At 37.2% G+C, this 15397-nt stretch overlaps 1 protein-coding gene across 3 annotated transcripts in view; it reads left to right on the forward strand.

The window, feature by feature from the left end:
• Nucleotides 1–15397, forward strand: part of TPK1 (thiamin pyrophosphokinase 1) — a 401164-nt gene that overhangs the window by 295336 nt on the left and 90431 nt on the right. For all 3 annotated transcript variants that reach the window (XM_003896790.5, XM_031665051.1, XM_031665052.1), the window contains one exon: nucleotides 3469–3580. In XM_003896790.5, the coding sequence (XP_003896839.3) occupies nucleotides 3469–3580 (112 nt within the window). The remainder of the gene's footprint in view (nucleotides 1–3468; nucleotides 3581–15397) is intronic.

Consider the following 15397-nt stretch of genomic DNA (forward strand, 5'->3'; position numbering starts at 1 on the left):
AAGTCTGTTGTATAGGAGAAGTAACCTTTTTTTCCTGCTAAATATAATCTAGGTACTTCTGTCTGCTTCTTTTACTCTTCTTTCCTGCAGGCTGTTTAATGTCCTGCAGTGTTTGTTGATAAATTTTTTAAGTACCTGGACCAGCTAACAAAAGATGAGCTACCAGAGACTGGCCTTGTGTTTAATCCATCTACAGCAATGTTTCGTTCATACAGGGTCTAACTGTGTGTCACTAATTGTGGCTGCCATTAGCCTCCGAGTGTAGGTTCAGCATTAACAACAACTTGATGAATGCATGGCCACTTTATAAACTAGCATTGGCATCTTCTCCTTGAATTTTTTACACTAAATCTGATGCGTTTATGTTCTTTCTGTGTTCAGTGCTTGGTGAATGATCTTGTTAATTTGCTGTATAGTGTGTGATATCCACACTGAAATATCTTAGCATAAAACTTGGCATAGTTATTGGATTTAAGGATGTGGGTATGTAAACAGAATTCAGATATCTCTCTGGTATTTTTCTTCTTTTTTTTTTTTGTTGTAGAGACATGGTTTCACTATGTTGTCCAAGCTTGTCTCCAACTCCTAGGCTCAAGTGATCCTCCCACCTCAGCCTCCTAAATTGCTGGGATTACAGACATGAGCTACCACGCCCAGTCAATGTTTGATATTTTTCAGAGGCAAAATCTAGAGTCAGCTTTAATCTTTTCTCTCAGTTATGTTTTGTCCTTTGGAAAGTAGGGGTATAGTACAAAACAAAGGGACAGCGATTTCTCACCCCTTCATAGCTATCTATTTGTGTGTATTTTGTTCTACCTTGACATGACAGTCTAGGGAAAGTAATACTATTATGCTGTCTGTGTTTAACATGATCATAAGTTTGCTTTCCAGCACACATACCAAGCAACATCTTTGTTACCTTTCCCTAAATTACAATTTCATACTTATTAAGGTTGTTAGATGTGCTGAAATAACCACAATTGGAAAAGCAACCTGACTGTGATTGATTTTTGTTCTTTCTTTACTATATAGGACTGCCTTTGACTTCAAAGAGTTATCTTAGTTCAGAAAAGAGGCCAGAGCAGGAACCTGTGAAATGATTCATGGGAGAAGATGGAAGTAAATGATGAGTTCATATGCTTCTAGTCTCCAGTAATGGCATAAATCCTTAGGGAAGTTCTTTAATGTCAGCCTGTATGCCTGCCTGTGTCAAATCACATATAGGCTAGCACATATTATGAATTAAGAAATCTGGGGAATGAACAAAAATTCCTTTGTACAGTTGTTCATTTTCAAAAGATGTCACATAGACTTGAAGATACAGGAAGAAAGCAAAACACTGCTCTCATTTAACCATAAAAACTGTATTCGCATTTTATAAACACAAAGACCATTCACATATGGCTAAGCACCTTTCTGGAATGAGAGAAAACGTGGTTAATTGATTGTGGGCTAAGGCCTATCTGTGACTTCTCAAGTCCACAAATGAGTTTATTCCCAGAATGAAAATTTTAAGGTCTGTTGATTCTTAAAATAATGAGGAAGGCAATGAATATATAGCATGCTTACTACTGTGTCATTTAAATCATTGGATTTTATAACAGCCCTCCTCTCCCTGGGAGAATAAAAGTTAACATGTATATGTGCTGTTTCCTTTGCATTATATGATACAAGTTGAAGAATATTCTCTTAGGGAGCTAATATCACAAGTTGAAAAACACTTCCTTCTTTGCTTCGCCATTCTTAACGGAAGTCACCTAGGAGCACCAAACATGCTAACATATTCAGCTAGGCACCGCCAAACCATTAAGCAGGCCACAAACCGAGGAAAGAAAGTCGTCAATTAAGAGACAAGAACTAACTGTAATACACTGAAAAGGAGACAGCCCAAGAACACAGGACTTCCTCTTTGATAAGTGATGGAGAAGCCGCATTCTAACAACAGGTCTCATTGTCAGAAACACTGTTATCAGATGCAGCAGTGCAGAGATCTGGACAAGGTGTACCTTCCTTTCCTTGTTCCGCTGGTGCTTTCTTGAGCCCTCCACTCTCTGCCACCCAGTGCCCAGAATGCTGCAGGTTACCTATAACCCTTCTGAAATTGCTGTGTTTTCTGATGGGAACCCTAAGAGTACTGCCCTTCAACAGGAAACTGGGTGGCGATCCACCTGTATGATAAGTCATCACCAATTCCTGTTCTTTCTCTGCTGAAGCCAATGTAATACTAAGGAAATCTGAATTTCTAAACATCTGTCTCATCAACTCCTTCTTTTTTTTTTTTTTTTTTTTTTGAGACAGAGTATTGCTCTGTTGCCCAGGCTGGAGTGCAATGGCCCGATCTCGGCTCACTGCAACCTCTGCCTCCCAGGTTCAAGCAGTTCTTCCACCACAGTCTCCCGAGTAGCTTGGATTACAGGCACCCGCCATCACACCCAGCTAAGTTTTGTATTTTTATAGAGACAGGGTTTCACCATGTTGGCCAGGCTGGTCTTGAACTCCTGACCTCAGGTGATCTGCCCACCTCGACCTTCCAAAGTGCTGGGATTACAGGTGTGAGCCACCGCACCTGGCTTCATCAACTCCTTCTATTAGAAAGTTTTGCTGGGTGCGGTGGCTCAAGCCTGTAATCCCAGCACTTTGGGAGGCCGAGACGGTTGGATCACGAGGTCAGGAGATCGAGACCACCCTGGCTAACATGGTGAAACCCTGTCTCTACTAAAAAATACAAAAAATTAGCAGGCGCGGTGGTGGGCGCCTGTAGTCCCAGCTACTCGGGAGGCTGAGGCAGGAGAATGGCGTAAACCCGGGAGGCGGAGCTTGCAGTGAGCTGAGATCCGGCCACTGCACTTCAGTCTGGGCGACAGAGCAAGACTCCGTCTCAAAAAATAAAATAAAATAAAATAAAATAGAAAGAAGGTTTTGTTACCTCTTTGAGCATTTGTTTTAAAAGTGTGCTAGGTTTGGCATCTAGGGATGGTCATTTGTATTATGTCTAGTATATCTATCTTCAGAGAGAATTATTTATATAATGGAGAATGGTAGAAAGAAACAAATCTCAAATTTGTGTGGCAAGCTATTCAATATAAATCAACTTGGGGGGGAATTCTATACAAAGGAATAAAGGCAGCTCTTACCTAAAAGATAATAAAAACCTTTTTTTTAAAAAAAAAAAAAAAAAAAAAAAGCAAGGCCAGGAGTCGTGACTCACGCCTGCAGTCCCAGCACTTTGGGAGGCCAAGGCGGGTGGATCACTTGAGGTCAGGAGTTCGAGACCAGCCTGGCCAATGTGGTGAAACCCCATCTCTACTAAAAATATAAAAACTAGCTGGGTGTGGTGGTGCCCGCCTGTAGTCCCAGCTACTCAGGAGGGCTCAAGAGGGTTGTAGACGCATCCTGCCCAGGTCTTCAGTGCACATTAACATCGCTTCTCTTTTCCCCTTCTTAATGATCATTTCTTCTCTCCTTCAGGGAAAGCACAGATTGCATGTAGACACTGGAATGGAGGGTAATTGGTGCGGCCTTATTCCTGTTGGACAGCCTTGTACGCAGGTTACAACCACAGGCCTCAAGTGGAACCTCAGTAAGTAGAACCTTTCCATAAAGGAATGATGTTTTTTTCTTTTTTTCTCTGTTTCTTTTTTTTTAAATGTCTCTGTGGTCTATACCTAGGAGGAATTGCTGGGTCTTCTGATAACTCTATGTTTAACCTATTGAGGAACTGCCAGGTTACCTTCCAGTGTGCCCGAACCATTTTACTATGTGTCGTGTAAGAGGGTTCCAGTTTCTCCACATTCTCAACACTTGGTATTATCTGTTTGCTGGTTTATAGCCATCCTAGAGCATGTGAAGGTGGCATCTCATTGGGGTTTTGATTTTCATTTCTCTGATGACTACTTATGTCAAGCATCTTTTCTTGTGCTTATGGAACATTCGTATATCTTCATTGGAGACATGTCTATTCAGCTCTTTTACCCATATTTTAATTGGCTATTTTTACATTGAGTTGTAAGAGTCCTTTATGTATTTTAGATACAAGTCCTTTACCCAGGTGTGTGACTTGCAAAAATTTTTTAGCCCTTAGCATATATTTTCACTTTCTGAAATGTAATTAACTAAATTAACAAATGTTAATGAAGTCTATGTTTTTTCTTTTGTGGATCGTACTTTTGGTGTCATATCAAAGAACTCTTTGCCCCACCTTCTTCACGATTTTGTGTATTTGAAAATCCTACTTTACTTTCCTAGAGAAGCAGCAAGTTCTTTTCGTAGTCAAATCTCTGACATAAGATTTGCTGCTCTTATTAAATTTTAAAATGTTTTCCAGTAATTGTGAACTGTATTAGGTCCTAGTAGTACTAAAACCGAGTTAAAAATATTAAAAAGTAAGGGGGTCCTGTTCATGAGATAAATACTGATTCCGAAAAGAACCATCAGTCATTGTGAAATGAATCAACTCTAGTCTTTCTAAGAATAGCAATAATTTAATCAAAGAGCTCTGACTGAATGTCAAAGGGATCATCTCCTGATTGACCAATATGGCAGAGTTGTACAAGTAAAATATGGAACTATGTCATTCTTTTCTAACAAGTAAAGCACTTAGATTCCCACAAGAAAATAAATCTTTTTCCAAGAAATAAATATTTTGAAACACAAAGACTTGTAAAAAGACCTTTCTATGAGCCACTGCTGAAACAATTAGGAAAAACTAGAGATATTTTGAAACAAATGTCTAGAGAGCTCATCAGAATTTGAAAGGACTGCGAGAACACATCTCCTCCAGTGCACAGAAATATGTGACAAGCTTTGAAGCTGTTTAGCTGAAATTGACATGAGCTCCCATTGGAAGCTTTTTTGAAAACGTCTGGTCCCAAACAACTGTTTTATTTTTTATAGTTCTCATTATTTCCAAGGGCACCCAATCTAGACTGTGGTGAACTTCCTGCTGGATCTAGGAGCAATCACACTTTTCAGGGCTGGCACCATGACAAAGGAGCACTGAGCAAACAGGAACGTTGGCACTAGGAGCAGGTGCCCCAGCTTCCTTTATCTTATAGTAATAAAAAAGAGTCATACATTAGACATGATTCTTCTGGGATCTTTAGAATGTTCTTTGATCCTGTACTTCCCACAGCAATATGCACATTGTGTTAGTCCATTCTCACATTGCTGTTAAGAACTCCCTGAGACTGGGTAATTTATAAAGAACAGAGGTTTAACTGACTCACAGTTATGCAGGCTTACCAGGAAGCATGACCAGGAGGCCTCAGGAAACTTACAATCATGGCGGAAGGTGAAAGGGAAGTAGGCCCCTTCTTCACATGGCAGCAAGAGAGAATGAGAGCGATGAGGGACGTGCCACAGACTTTTAAACCATCAAATCTCATGAGAAGTCATTCACTACCACGAGAACAGCAAGGGGGAAGCCCGCTCCCATGATTCAGTCACCTCCCACCAGGTTCCTCCACCAACATTGGGAATTACAGTTCACCATGAGATCTGGGTGGGTACCTGCAGTCAAATCATACCACACATCCTCGTTCTGTGTAAGACTTTCTCTGGTAAGGGGGCCTTTAGCATGATGAGGGCAGGGCTCTTAACCTTCCTGAGATAACTTTTGATCCAACCTGCATGTAATACGCCATTACTTATTTATATAGTTACACAACACTTTGACTTTTGAAGTAATTATTTATTCTACAGCTTCATAAAAATAAAAAAAAAAAAACTTCATGGGATATGCAAAGCAATACAGTTGAAACACAAAGTGTTTCATCAATTACCTGTTGTAAAAGCACTAATTCATGGGGTCTTCTGATAGGTAGTATTGCCTCATTAAAAGTTAATAAAAATAAATGTGACATCATGTTGACTTGAAGAAAAGCGGGTAGATTTCATTCACAGAGAGGGTCCCTGCCTTCCTCAGCGCTGTTGTCTGTGACAGCAGAGCCCTGAGGTCAGGGTTATTTTATCAGTCATGGCTGCAAAGGGACAGGGTGAAGGCGGGCTTGCAGAAAGAGAAGGAGTATGCAGACGTTTAGTCGGGGGCAGCTTACTTCTTGAGTTAATGGGAGTAAGCAGGTTTTTGTGAAGAAAGTTGTCAAGGTCCTCAGGTGTGGCCCCGCGGCTTGATCGCTACCTGTCTCCACCCACTCTAAGTACGTGATGCCAGAAGTTCTAAAAGTAGTTGGATTTATCTGTTACCAGGTTGCAATATTTCACATGCCATTCTAACATTAAAAAAAATTGTATGAATGATACCTAGGTACCGATCATCCAGGAGTGAACCTTTTCAAATATTATTACTGAAGCTGCCTATATTTACAGTCTTTTATTTCATAGCAATATGCTATGAATATTCTTTGACTTGTGTCTTGCATAAGAGTTTCTCTGGGATATATACAGTTGGGAGTGAAACAGCTGTATCATAGATAATCACATCTTCACCTTTATGAGATACACATATTGCTCTGCACAGTGGCTGTACCAGTGTGCACTCAGCCCAGGAATACATAGAAACTCCCCTGCTCCTTATCCTCAACAATTCTTGCTATTATCAAACGTAATCATTTTTGCCAGCCTGATGAGTGTCAATGATATGTTTTTGTGGTGTCTGCTGATAAGGCTAAGCATCTTTCTGTAGTTATGATTCATGCTGGTTTCTTCTTCTGTGAATGGCTACTTTCTTTTGCCTATTTTTCCATTGGGATGTTAATTCGTAGAAGTTCTAAAGACTTTTTCCTGGCTGTACTTTGACTTTTCAGTTTGTTCATGGTGTTTTTATATGAACAGAGTTTATCGAGGTAAATGTAGTCAAAATTTACCAGATTTGTCATTTTCGTGTAAGTCACCTTTCTATTCCCCATGGTCATAAAGGTACTCTCATTTAAGTTTTAAGTTTCGTGTTTAGGTCTTTTCTTTCACCTGAAATTGATTTTTGTATATGATATGAGATAAGGATCTAGTTTTTTTAAAGATAATGAATTGCCCTCACATCATTTATTAATCCTTTCGCCAGTGATTTGCAGTGTATGTAGCACAGGTGTTCATATGTATGGGTATGTTTCTTAGATCTGTTTTGTTCCTTTGGCTTACATACTTCTTCCTGTGCTGGAGCCACACTGCCTTCATTACCATAGCTTTATAATAAATATTGAAATGTGCTAAGTTGAGTCCTCAGACCTTGTTCTTCAAAATTGTCACTCTATTCCTGGCTTTTTGCTCTTTTTTGTTTGTTTTTGACACAGAGTCTCACACTGTCACCTGGGCTGGAGTGCAATGGCACAATTTCGGCTCACTGCAACCTCCGCCTCCTGGGTTCAAGCAGTTATCCTGCCTCGGCCGCCTGAGTAACTGGGATTACAGACACCTGCCACTACACCCAGCTAATTTTTTTTTTTTTTTTCATTCTTAGTAGAGACAGGGTTTCAGCAGGTTGGCCAGGCTTGTCTGGAACTACTGACCTTGTGATTCACCCACCTTTTCCTCCCAAAGTGCTGGGATTACAGGCGTGAGTCACCACACCCGGCCTGCTTTTCTTTATAAATTTTAGAAGTAACTTGAAAAGTGCCTCTCTGACACAATTCTGTTATAATTTTTACTGCAATTACGTTTAATGTCTAGATTAATTTGGGAAGAATCGAAAAACTGGGGAAGAAAATTTCTACATGAAATTGAGTCTTCCCATCCACAAATTTAGTTTAGCTCTCTATTTACTTAGAACTTTTAAATTCCTTTCAATAATTTTATAATTTTCTCTACAAACATCCTATGCATTTTTATAAGGTTTATTTCTATAAACCCTATATTTCGTGTCCCTAGTACAAATTATACTTTTAATAAATTACATTTTCTGTTTGTTGGTGATATATAGACACATAATTCACTTTTGTCTCTTTTCATATTAATATATTGATGAACATTTATTATATCTGAAAATGTGACTATAGAGTCACTTGGTTTTCTATACACAATCGTATTTCTATTAATAATCAAGTTTTCTTCCGCAGTCTGTAACAAATAGAATTAAGTTATTATAATGGACTGAAATGGTGGCTTAAAAAAAAAAAAAAAAGCCTTTTTGTTGGTTTCCTTATGTAACAAAGTGCAGAGATAAGTACCTATAGGGCAAGGGTTCTATTATTTCCTCAGCCTTTGCTTTAAAATCTGAGATGTCTGTTGCAACTCCAGCTGTACTCTGCCTAGTACGCATCAGAAGAGAGGAAAGGGAAGGGAGCAGGAAGGGTCTGTAACAGGAATCACAGGCATCAGAGACATCAGAGATTCCTGGCATTCTCAGAAACCCTTCCTGTGTCTCATCTTTTGCCTCAGTGGCCAGAACGGTAAAAAATAGTCACCCTAGCTTCAAAGGAGGCTACATGTGCAATTTTTTATCCAACTACATTGTCACTCCAAATAAAACTGAGGTTCCATCAGTAAGGAAGAAGAGAATGACTAGGGGTCTGCTCTTCTGTCAAAAAATGCCTTTGCTTCATTCATCATCTTGAACATTTTATCTATGTATATCACAAAAAATTTATTTTAGTTTTCTTTCAACCATATTCATATGGATTGCTGTTGTTTCTGTTGAAAAATCTACAATCAATGAAATTAATTCTGATTTGTTTATAATCTGTCAAATGTTTCTAGACCTTATGTTTTGCTTTGATACCCCAAAGTTTTACAATATGTTTACATATAACCTTTCTTTTGTTCTAGTTGCTTTTTATTTAATCTGATAATTGGTATAGTTCATCAATTCTGAAAATTCTTAGCCGCTTATCTTCTTTGATTGCTTCCCCTCCATTTTTTTTTCTATTCTTTTCTCCTTGAACGTTTTAGTAAACGTAGAACGTTTAGTAAACATTTTAGCCCTCATCATCTCTCTTCCTTGTTTATTCTTTGTGCATTCTAGGGGTTTTTTTTTCTTTTTTTTTTTTCATCTTTCTTTTCACTTTTTCTGTCTTTGGCTGTTTCTAATCTGCCATTTAATGATTGTGTTTTGAATTTCATAGATTTTATTTTTCACTCTTTTTTATCTCAAAATATTTAAGATCACATCTTGTTTGGTGCCAGTATTTTAATTATATATTTAATTTTTAAATACCTAAGCAGATTTTTAAAATATTGGAAATTGAGATGAATTATTTAATTATTAGATTGTTAAAAATGTCATAATTTAATTGATAGGAGTTTTTTTTGATATTTAAAAATTGGGGCCTATTATAATAAATAGTATCTTATATTTGGTAGAATACAATATGGTATTTGAGCATTCTAGTTTCTTCATCTCTTTTTTGACCTAATTCTGCTATTTTTCCTTTTCTCTTCTTATTTTTTGAGAGGGAGTCTCAAATTTTCTTTTTCCAATTATTTTTAACTTTTAGGTTCAGAGATACATGTGCAGGTTTGCTATACAGGTATATTGCATGTCATGGAGGTTTTATATACAGATTATTTTACCACCCAGGTAATAAGCATAGTACCCAATAGGTAATTTTTCAATCCTTACCCTCCACCCTCAGCTAGACATTGGTTTCTGTTGTTCCCTTCTTTGTGTCTATATGTACTCAACATTTCACTTCCACTTATAAGTGAGAACATGTGGTATTTGGTTTTCTGTTTTTGTGTTAGTTCACTTAAGATAATGGCCTCCAACTCTATCTGTGTTGCTGCAAAGGGCATGATCTTGTTCTTTTTATGGCTGCGTGATATTCCATGGTGTATATGTACCACATGTTATTTATCCATTCTACTGTTGATGAGGATTTAGGTTGATTCAGTGTCTTTGCTATTGTGGCTAGCACTGTGATGAACACACATGTACATGTTCTTTATGGTAGAATGATTTATATTTCTTTGTGTATATATGCAATAATGGGATTGCTGGGTCAAATGGTAATTCTGCTTTGAGTTCTCTGAAAAATCACTGAACTGGTTTCCACCATGGCTGAACTAATTTCCATTCCCACCAGCAGTGTATGTGTTCCTTTTCTCTTCAGCCTCACCAACATCTGTTAATTTTTTGACTTTTTGATAATACTGCTGTTTTTAAATATTTCCTTTATTCTGACTCATGATAGACACTTTATCCTGTGTTTTGTATATTTGGTTGTCTTTTTTTTTTTTTCCTGTAGAAATATGTAGAAGCTTAGGTTAAGCATGTTCTTTGACATGAGATTTTAAGTTGCTTCTGTCAGTGCCCTGAGGTATAACCAATCCTGGAACACTTTGCTATCTCGGTATAAGGTTTTCTTGAAGATGCTTTCAGTATTAATTAAAACGACAAGGAATTGAGGTGTCTTTTTTAGTTTTTACTGCTGTGAAAGCCCAGGCTGATAGAGAGGTGTTTCCTTGTTTTGAACCTTTTCTGGCAGACCAGTTATTTCCTAGTCGCTATGGTCTGAAGGTTTATGTCCCCCTCCCCCCAATTCGTATGTTGAAACTTAATCATCAATGTGATGTTATCAGGAGGTGGAGACATTGGGAGGTGACTAGATCATGAACCCTCATGAATGGGATTAATGGCCTTGTAAAAGAGACCTGAGAGAGACACTTCTTTCACCACTCAGTAAGATGGCACCATCTGTAAACCAGGCAATGGACCCTCTCCAGATGCCAAATCCATGGTGCCTTGATCTTGTAATTCTTAACCTCTAGAACTGTGAGCAATAAATTTCTGATATTTGTAAGCTATCTAGTTTATGGTATTTTATTAGAGTAACCCATATAGACTAAGACAGAAGTCTACCCTTCTATTAAAGATATAGCACTGAATTTATATAGAACCTCAGTCCTAACTCTTACTTTATCGAGGACCAACATCTTGATTCTTGATTGACATGTATCTGAAAAGAAAGGCATCTTAGTTAAGGAAAGCAGCCAACATTATCTGTGCAGGTGCCCTGTTTTCCTTCAATTTTAGATCACTGAAGAATTTATTTTCTTGTGAGCTTAGCATGTTAGTTATAGAATATTTATAATAAATTAGGTATTATGTCTAAGAGTCTGGTATCAGGAGAATTTCAGGATATATGGGCTACCATATGGCCAGAATGGAAACCTTCCACATCTCCTAGCTGAGGTTGAGGACAAGTGTAGCAACAGGGAACCCTCTGAAAGGCAAAAGTTAACAACAAAGGCTCTGGCAAGGTTTTTCAGAGGCCACAATTATATTTTGAAGTGACTCTACTCAAACTTTGGCTCATGGAAACATATAAATACAAATCATTATTGTAAAGATTCCAACACTCATATTTTCACCTTTGGAAAATCTGAATTTCAGACTTACTCTGATTTTTGAAGTTCCAAATAGAGCCACTGCTCATCCTAATCATTAACCCTAGAATCCTGCCCCTTTTTGGATATTTTTCAGAACCCAGCACACTGGCTTCATCCTCCCCATTCTCTTGTCTCCCTACTCAGCCACGTTCCATACTCTATTCCCAGAACAAAGGTCCTCTTCAATAATTTACTAAAACTACCCCAGTCTTTCAAAATCTCCTGCCAGGAGATAGCTACTTAATCTGACTTACATATTTGTGTTAATGGGTGTTAATAGCTCAGAGTTGGGTTTCCTTCCTAGATAATCCTGGTGAATTTAGCAGGGTATATTTAGGTTGATATTCCATGTAATACCTATACAGTCAAGTGGCAGTATACTCTATGTATGGGTTTGTGGTATTTCCAGAAGTTTTCGACTTTTCACAAAGGATGAGAGCAATAATCAGAATTGTAGTATTAATGTTCATATGATATTTCACATTTTTAAAAAGTCTTTTAAATATTACAATAGGTCTGTGTGGCAGGTTGGATTTTTTGTATTTTTCAGATATGGAAATAGTACTTAAAATCTCTAGTTGGCCTAAATTTACATAATTATGGATTATTGCACTCAAAGTTTGAAATCAAGTCTTCAATACTATTTATCTTTGTTTCCAATTAGTAAGTGAAGGACTTACATAAAACAAGTTGATGTTTAAAAAAATTTAATTTGGAATATAGAGAATGTAAATTTGGGACAAAAGATGAATTTGGGATAAAGAGAAGATAGGAGGAAGGTAACTAGATGGGAAAGCAAAGGTGATACGAAAGAGAAGATAATGGCACAGAATGGAAAGTAATGGCAAGAAAAGTGAAATTCTGAGGGACAGAACTTTTAACTTTTCTACACTTTTGCCTAAGGAAAATATTAAATGGAGTTGCCTTCCATTTGTCCAGGCCCCTTTATATAGCACTCACGTTGAGATTGAAATTATGTATTCATTGTTCTTTCTTTTATGTTTTTTTTTCCAAAGAAATACACAGGTAAATGACAAAGAAATAATTTCTCAGCATTGACTAAAAGAGACTCAACTCTTTTAACCTAGGAGAAAGAGTTTTGAAAGAGAGAAATTATGAGAAAACAGTTTGAACAGATTTTTCATCTCTGTGAACATAAAAAAGCTGTAATAAGCATATAAAGGTACCATGGTTTTCTGCAGGAATTTTCTATGAAAATTTTTAAGTGCCAGCCTAACAAGGGAACAGTTCATGCATCTGTAAAATTACACTTGTTAATAATGCATTTTCAGTGAGAAATGCTCTTAATTCTCACTCCACTGTAACTCACAAAGTGACTGTAGGCAGTTGTCATAGTATAGCTACAGCTATTCCCACTTAGGTTATAACCTCTTGTGAGCTAGTGCCACTAATGGGTGAGATGTTTTGTGTTTTTAAATGTCTTCGTTATTGTATTAATTATTGATTTTCCAGACCAGTGCTTTAAAAAGACACTCTGAAACTGTGACATCAGTATTTCTTGTCTGAGTCAAGGACGATGTCTTTCATACTGTAAGTCATCTATAATCAATAACTTACTCTGAATTGAATTAAATATGTTAACATTTTTCCAGAAAAAAAAAAGATGCGTTACAGATCAAAGGTGACAATAAAGTTGGCAATCTTTTCCCCTCTGGTCCTTCCTAAAATAGATGCTAGCTGAGGTCTTTCACCCCCAAAACCCTTTTCTCGAGTTAACGAGTTGGTGAAATGACTGCATTTTTATCACATTTACGATGCCATTGATAGTAAGATACATAGTATTTTATGTATACTAAGAAAAATATATTAATTATAATTGCAGAGATATAGGAAAATATCCATGTTAGAACTGATGAAATTTGATAGATCAAATCAAATAGAAAATTAAGTTATTTATAGACTCTGTATATTAGACCTTTGTCAGATGCATAGTTTGCAAATATTTTCTCCCATTCTGTAGGTTATTTACTCTCTTGATAGTTTCCTTTACTCTGCAGAAGCTCTTTCGTTTCATTAGGTCCCATTTGTCAATTTTTGGTTTTGTTGCAATTGCTTTTAGTGTCTTCGTCATGAAATCTTTGCTGGATTCTATGTCCAGAATGGTATTTCTTAGGTTATCCCCAGGATTTTTATAGTTTTAGGTTTTACATTTAAGTCTATACTCCGTCTTGAGTTGATTTTTGTATATAGTGTAAGGAAGGGGTCCAGTTTCAATCTTCTACATATGGCTAGCCATCTACTCCAGCACCATGTGTTGAATAGGGAGTCTTTTCCCCATTGTTTGTTTTTTTCAGCTTTGCTGAAGATCAGATGATTGTTGGTGTGTGGTATTACTTCTGGGCTCTCTATTCTGTTCCTTTGGTCTATGTGTCTGCTTTTGTACCAGTACCATGCTGTTTTGGTTACTGTACCCTTGTAGCATAGCTTGAAGTCAGATGATGCCTCCAGCTTCATTCATTTTGCTTAAGAGTGCCTTGGCTATTCAGGCTATTTGTTTGGTTCCATATGAACTTCAAAGTAGTGTTTTCTATTTCTGTGAAGAATCATTGGTAGTTCAATAGGAATAGCATTGAATCTCTACATTGCTTAAGACAGTATGGCCATTTTAACAATATTGATTCTTCCTATTTATGAGCATGGAATCTTTTTCCATTTGTGTCATCTCTGATTTCTTTGAGCAATGTTTTGTAATTCTCATTGTAGAGATCTTTCACCTCCCTGGTTAGCTGTATTCCCAGCAAAATACAAACAACCTTGTTAAAAAGTAGACAAAGGACATGATCCGACACTTTTCGAGAGAAGGTATACATGTGGCCAACAAGCATATGAAAAAAATGCAGAACACCACTAATCGTTAGAGAAATGCAAATCAAAACCACAGTGAGATACCATCTTACACCAGTCAGAATGACTATTATTAAAAAGTCAAAAAATAAAAGATGCTGGCAAGGTCACAGAAAAAAGGGAGTGCTTTATACTCTGCTGAGGAAGTGTAAATTAGTTCAGCCATTGTGGAAAGCAGCGTGGAAATTCCTCAGAGAATTTAAAACAGAATTACCATTTGACCCAGTAATCTTACTTTTGAGTATATACCCAAAATAATAAAAATATTTCTGTCCTAAAGACACATGCATATGTTCATTTCAGCACTATTCACAATAGCAAAGACATGGAATCAACCTAAATGCCCATCAACAGTAGACTGGATAAAGAAAATGTGATAAATACACACTATGGAATACTATGCAGCCATAAAAAAGAACAATATCATGTCTTTTGTGGGAACATGGATGGAGCTGGAGACTATTGTCCTTAGCAAACTAACACAGGAACTGAAAACCAAATACCACATATTCTCACTTAAAAGTGGGAGCTAAATGATGAGAACTGATGAACACAAAGAAGGAAATAACAGACACTGATGTCTACTTGAGAGGGAAGGGTGGGAAGTGGGAGAGGAGCAGAAAAGATAGCTATTATGTACTGAGCTTAGTACTGGAGTAATGAAATAATATGTAAAACAAACCCCCATGACATGTGTTTACCTATGTAACCTTCATATGTACCCCTAAACCTAAAAGAAAAGTTAAAAAAAAAAAAGAAAAAAGAAAATGTGGTACATATAAACCATGGAGCACTATGCAACCATTAAGAAGAATGAGATCATGTCCTTTGCATTAACATGGGTGGAGCTGGAGGTCATTATCCAAAGCAAATGAATGTAGGAACAGAAAACCAAATAACACACCAAGTATTCTCACTTATAAGTGGGAGCTAAACAATGAGAATACGTGAATACAAAGAGTGGAGTGGAACAGTAGACACTGGGGCCCACTTCAGGGTGGGATTAGGGAGAGGATCAGAAAAAATACCTATCAGGGGCCATGTTTGTTACCCAGGTGATAAAATAATCTCTACACCAAACCTTCATAAAACGCAGTTTACCTATACAGCAAACCTGACCATGTACCCCTGAACCTAAAATAAAAGTGAACAGTGAAAAATAAGAAACAGAAAGATTCCTGAATGTCTTGTGATGGATTGTTAGGCCTAGTGTAAAAGATCCTTTTGGGGTTATCTGATTCTATAGGAAACTTAG

The sequence above is a fragment of the Papio anubis genome, chromosome 4 (assembly GCF_008728515.1).
Source record: "Papio anubis isolate 15944 chromosome 4, Panubis1.0, whole genome shotgun sequence".
Taxonomy (NCBI): Eukaryota; Metazoa; Chordata; class Mammalia; order Primates; family Cercopithecidae; genus Papio; species Papio anubis.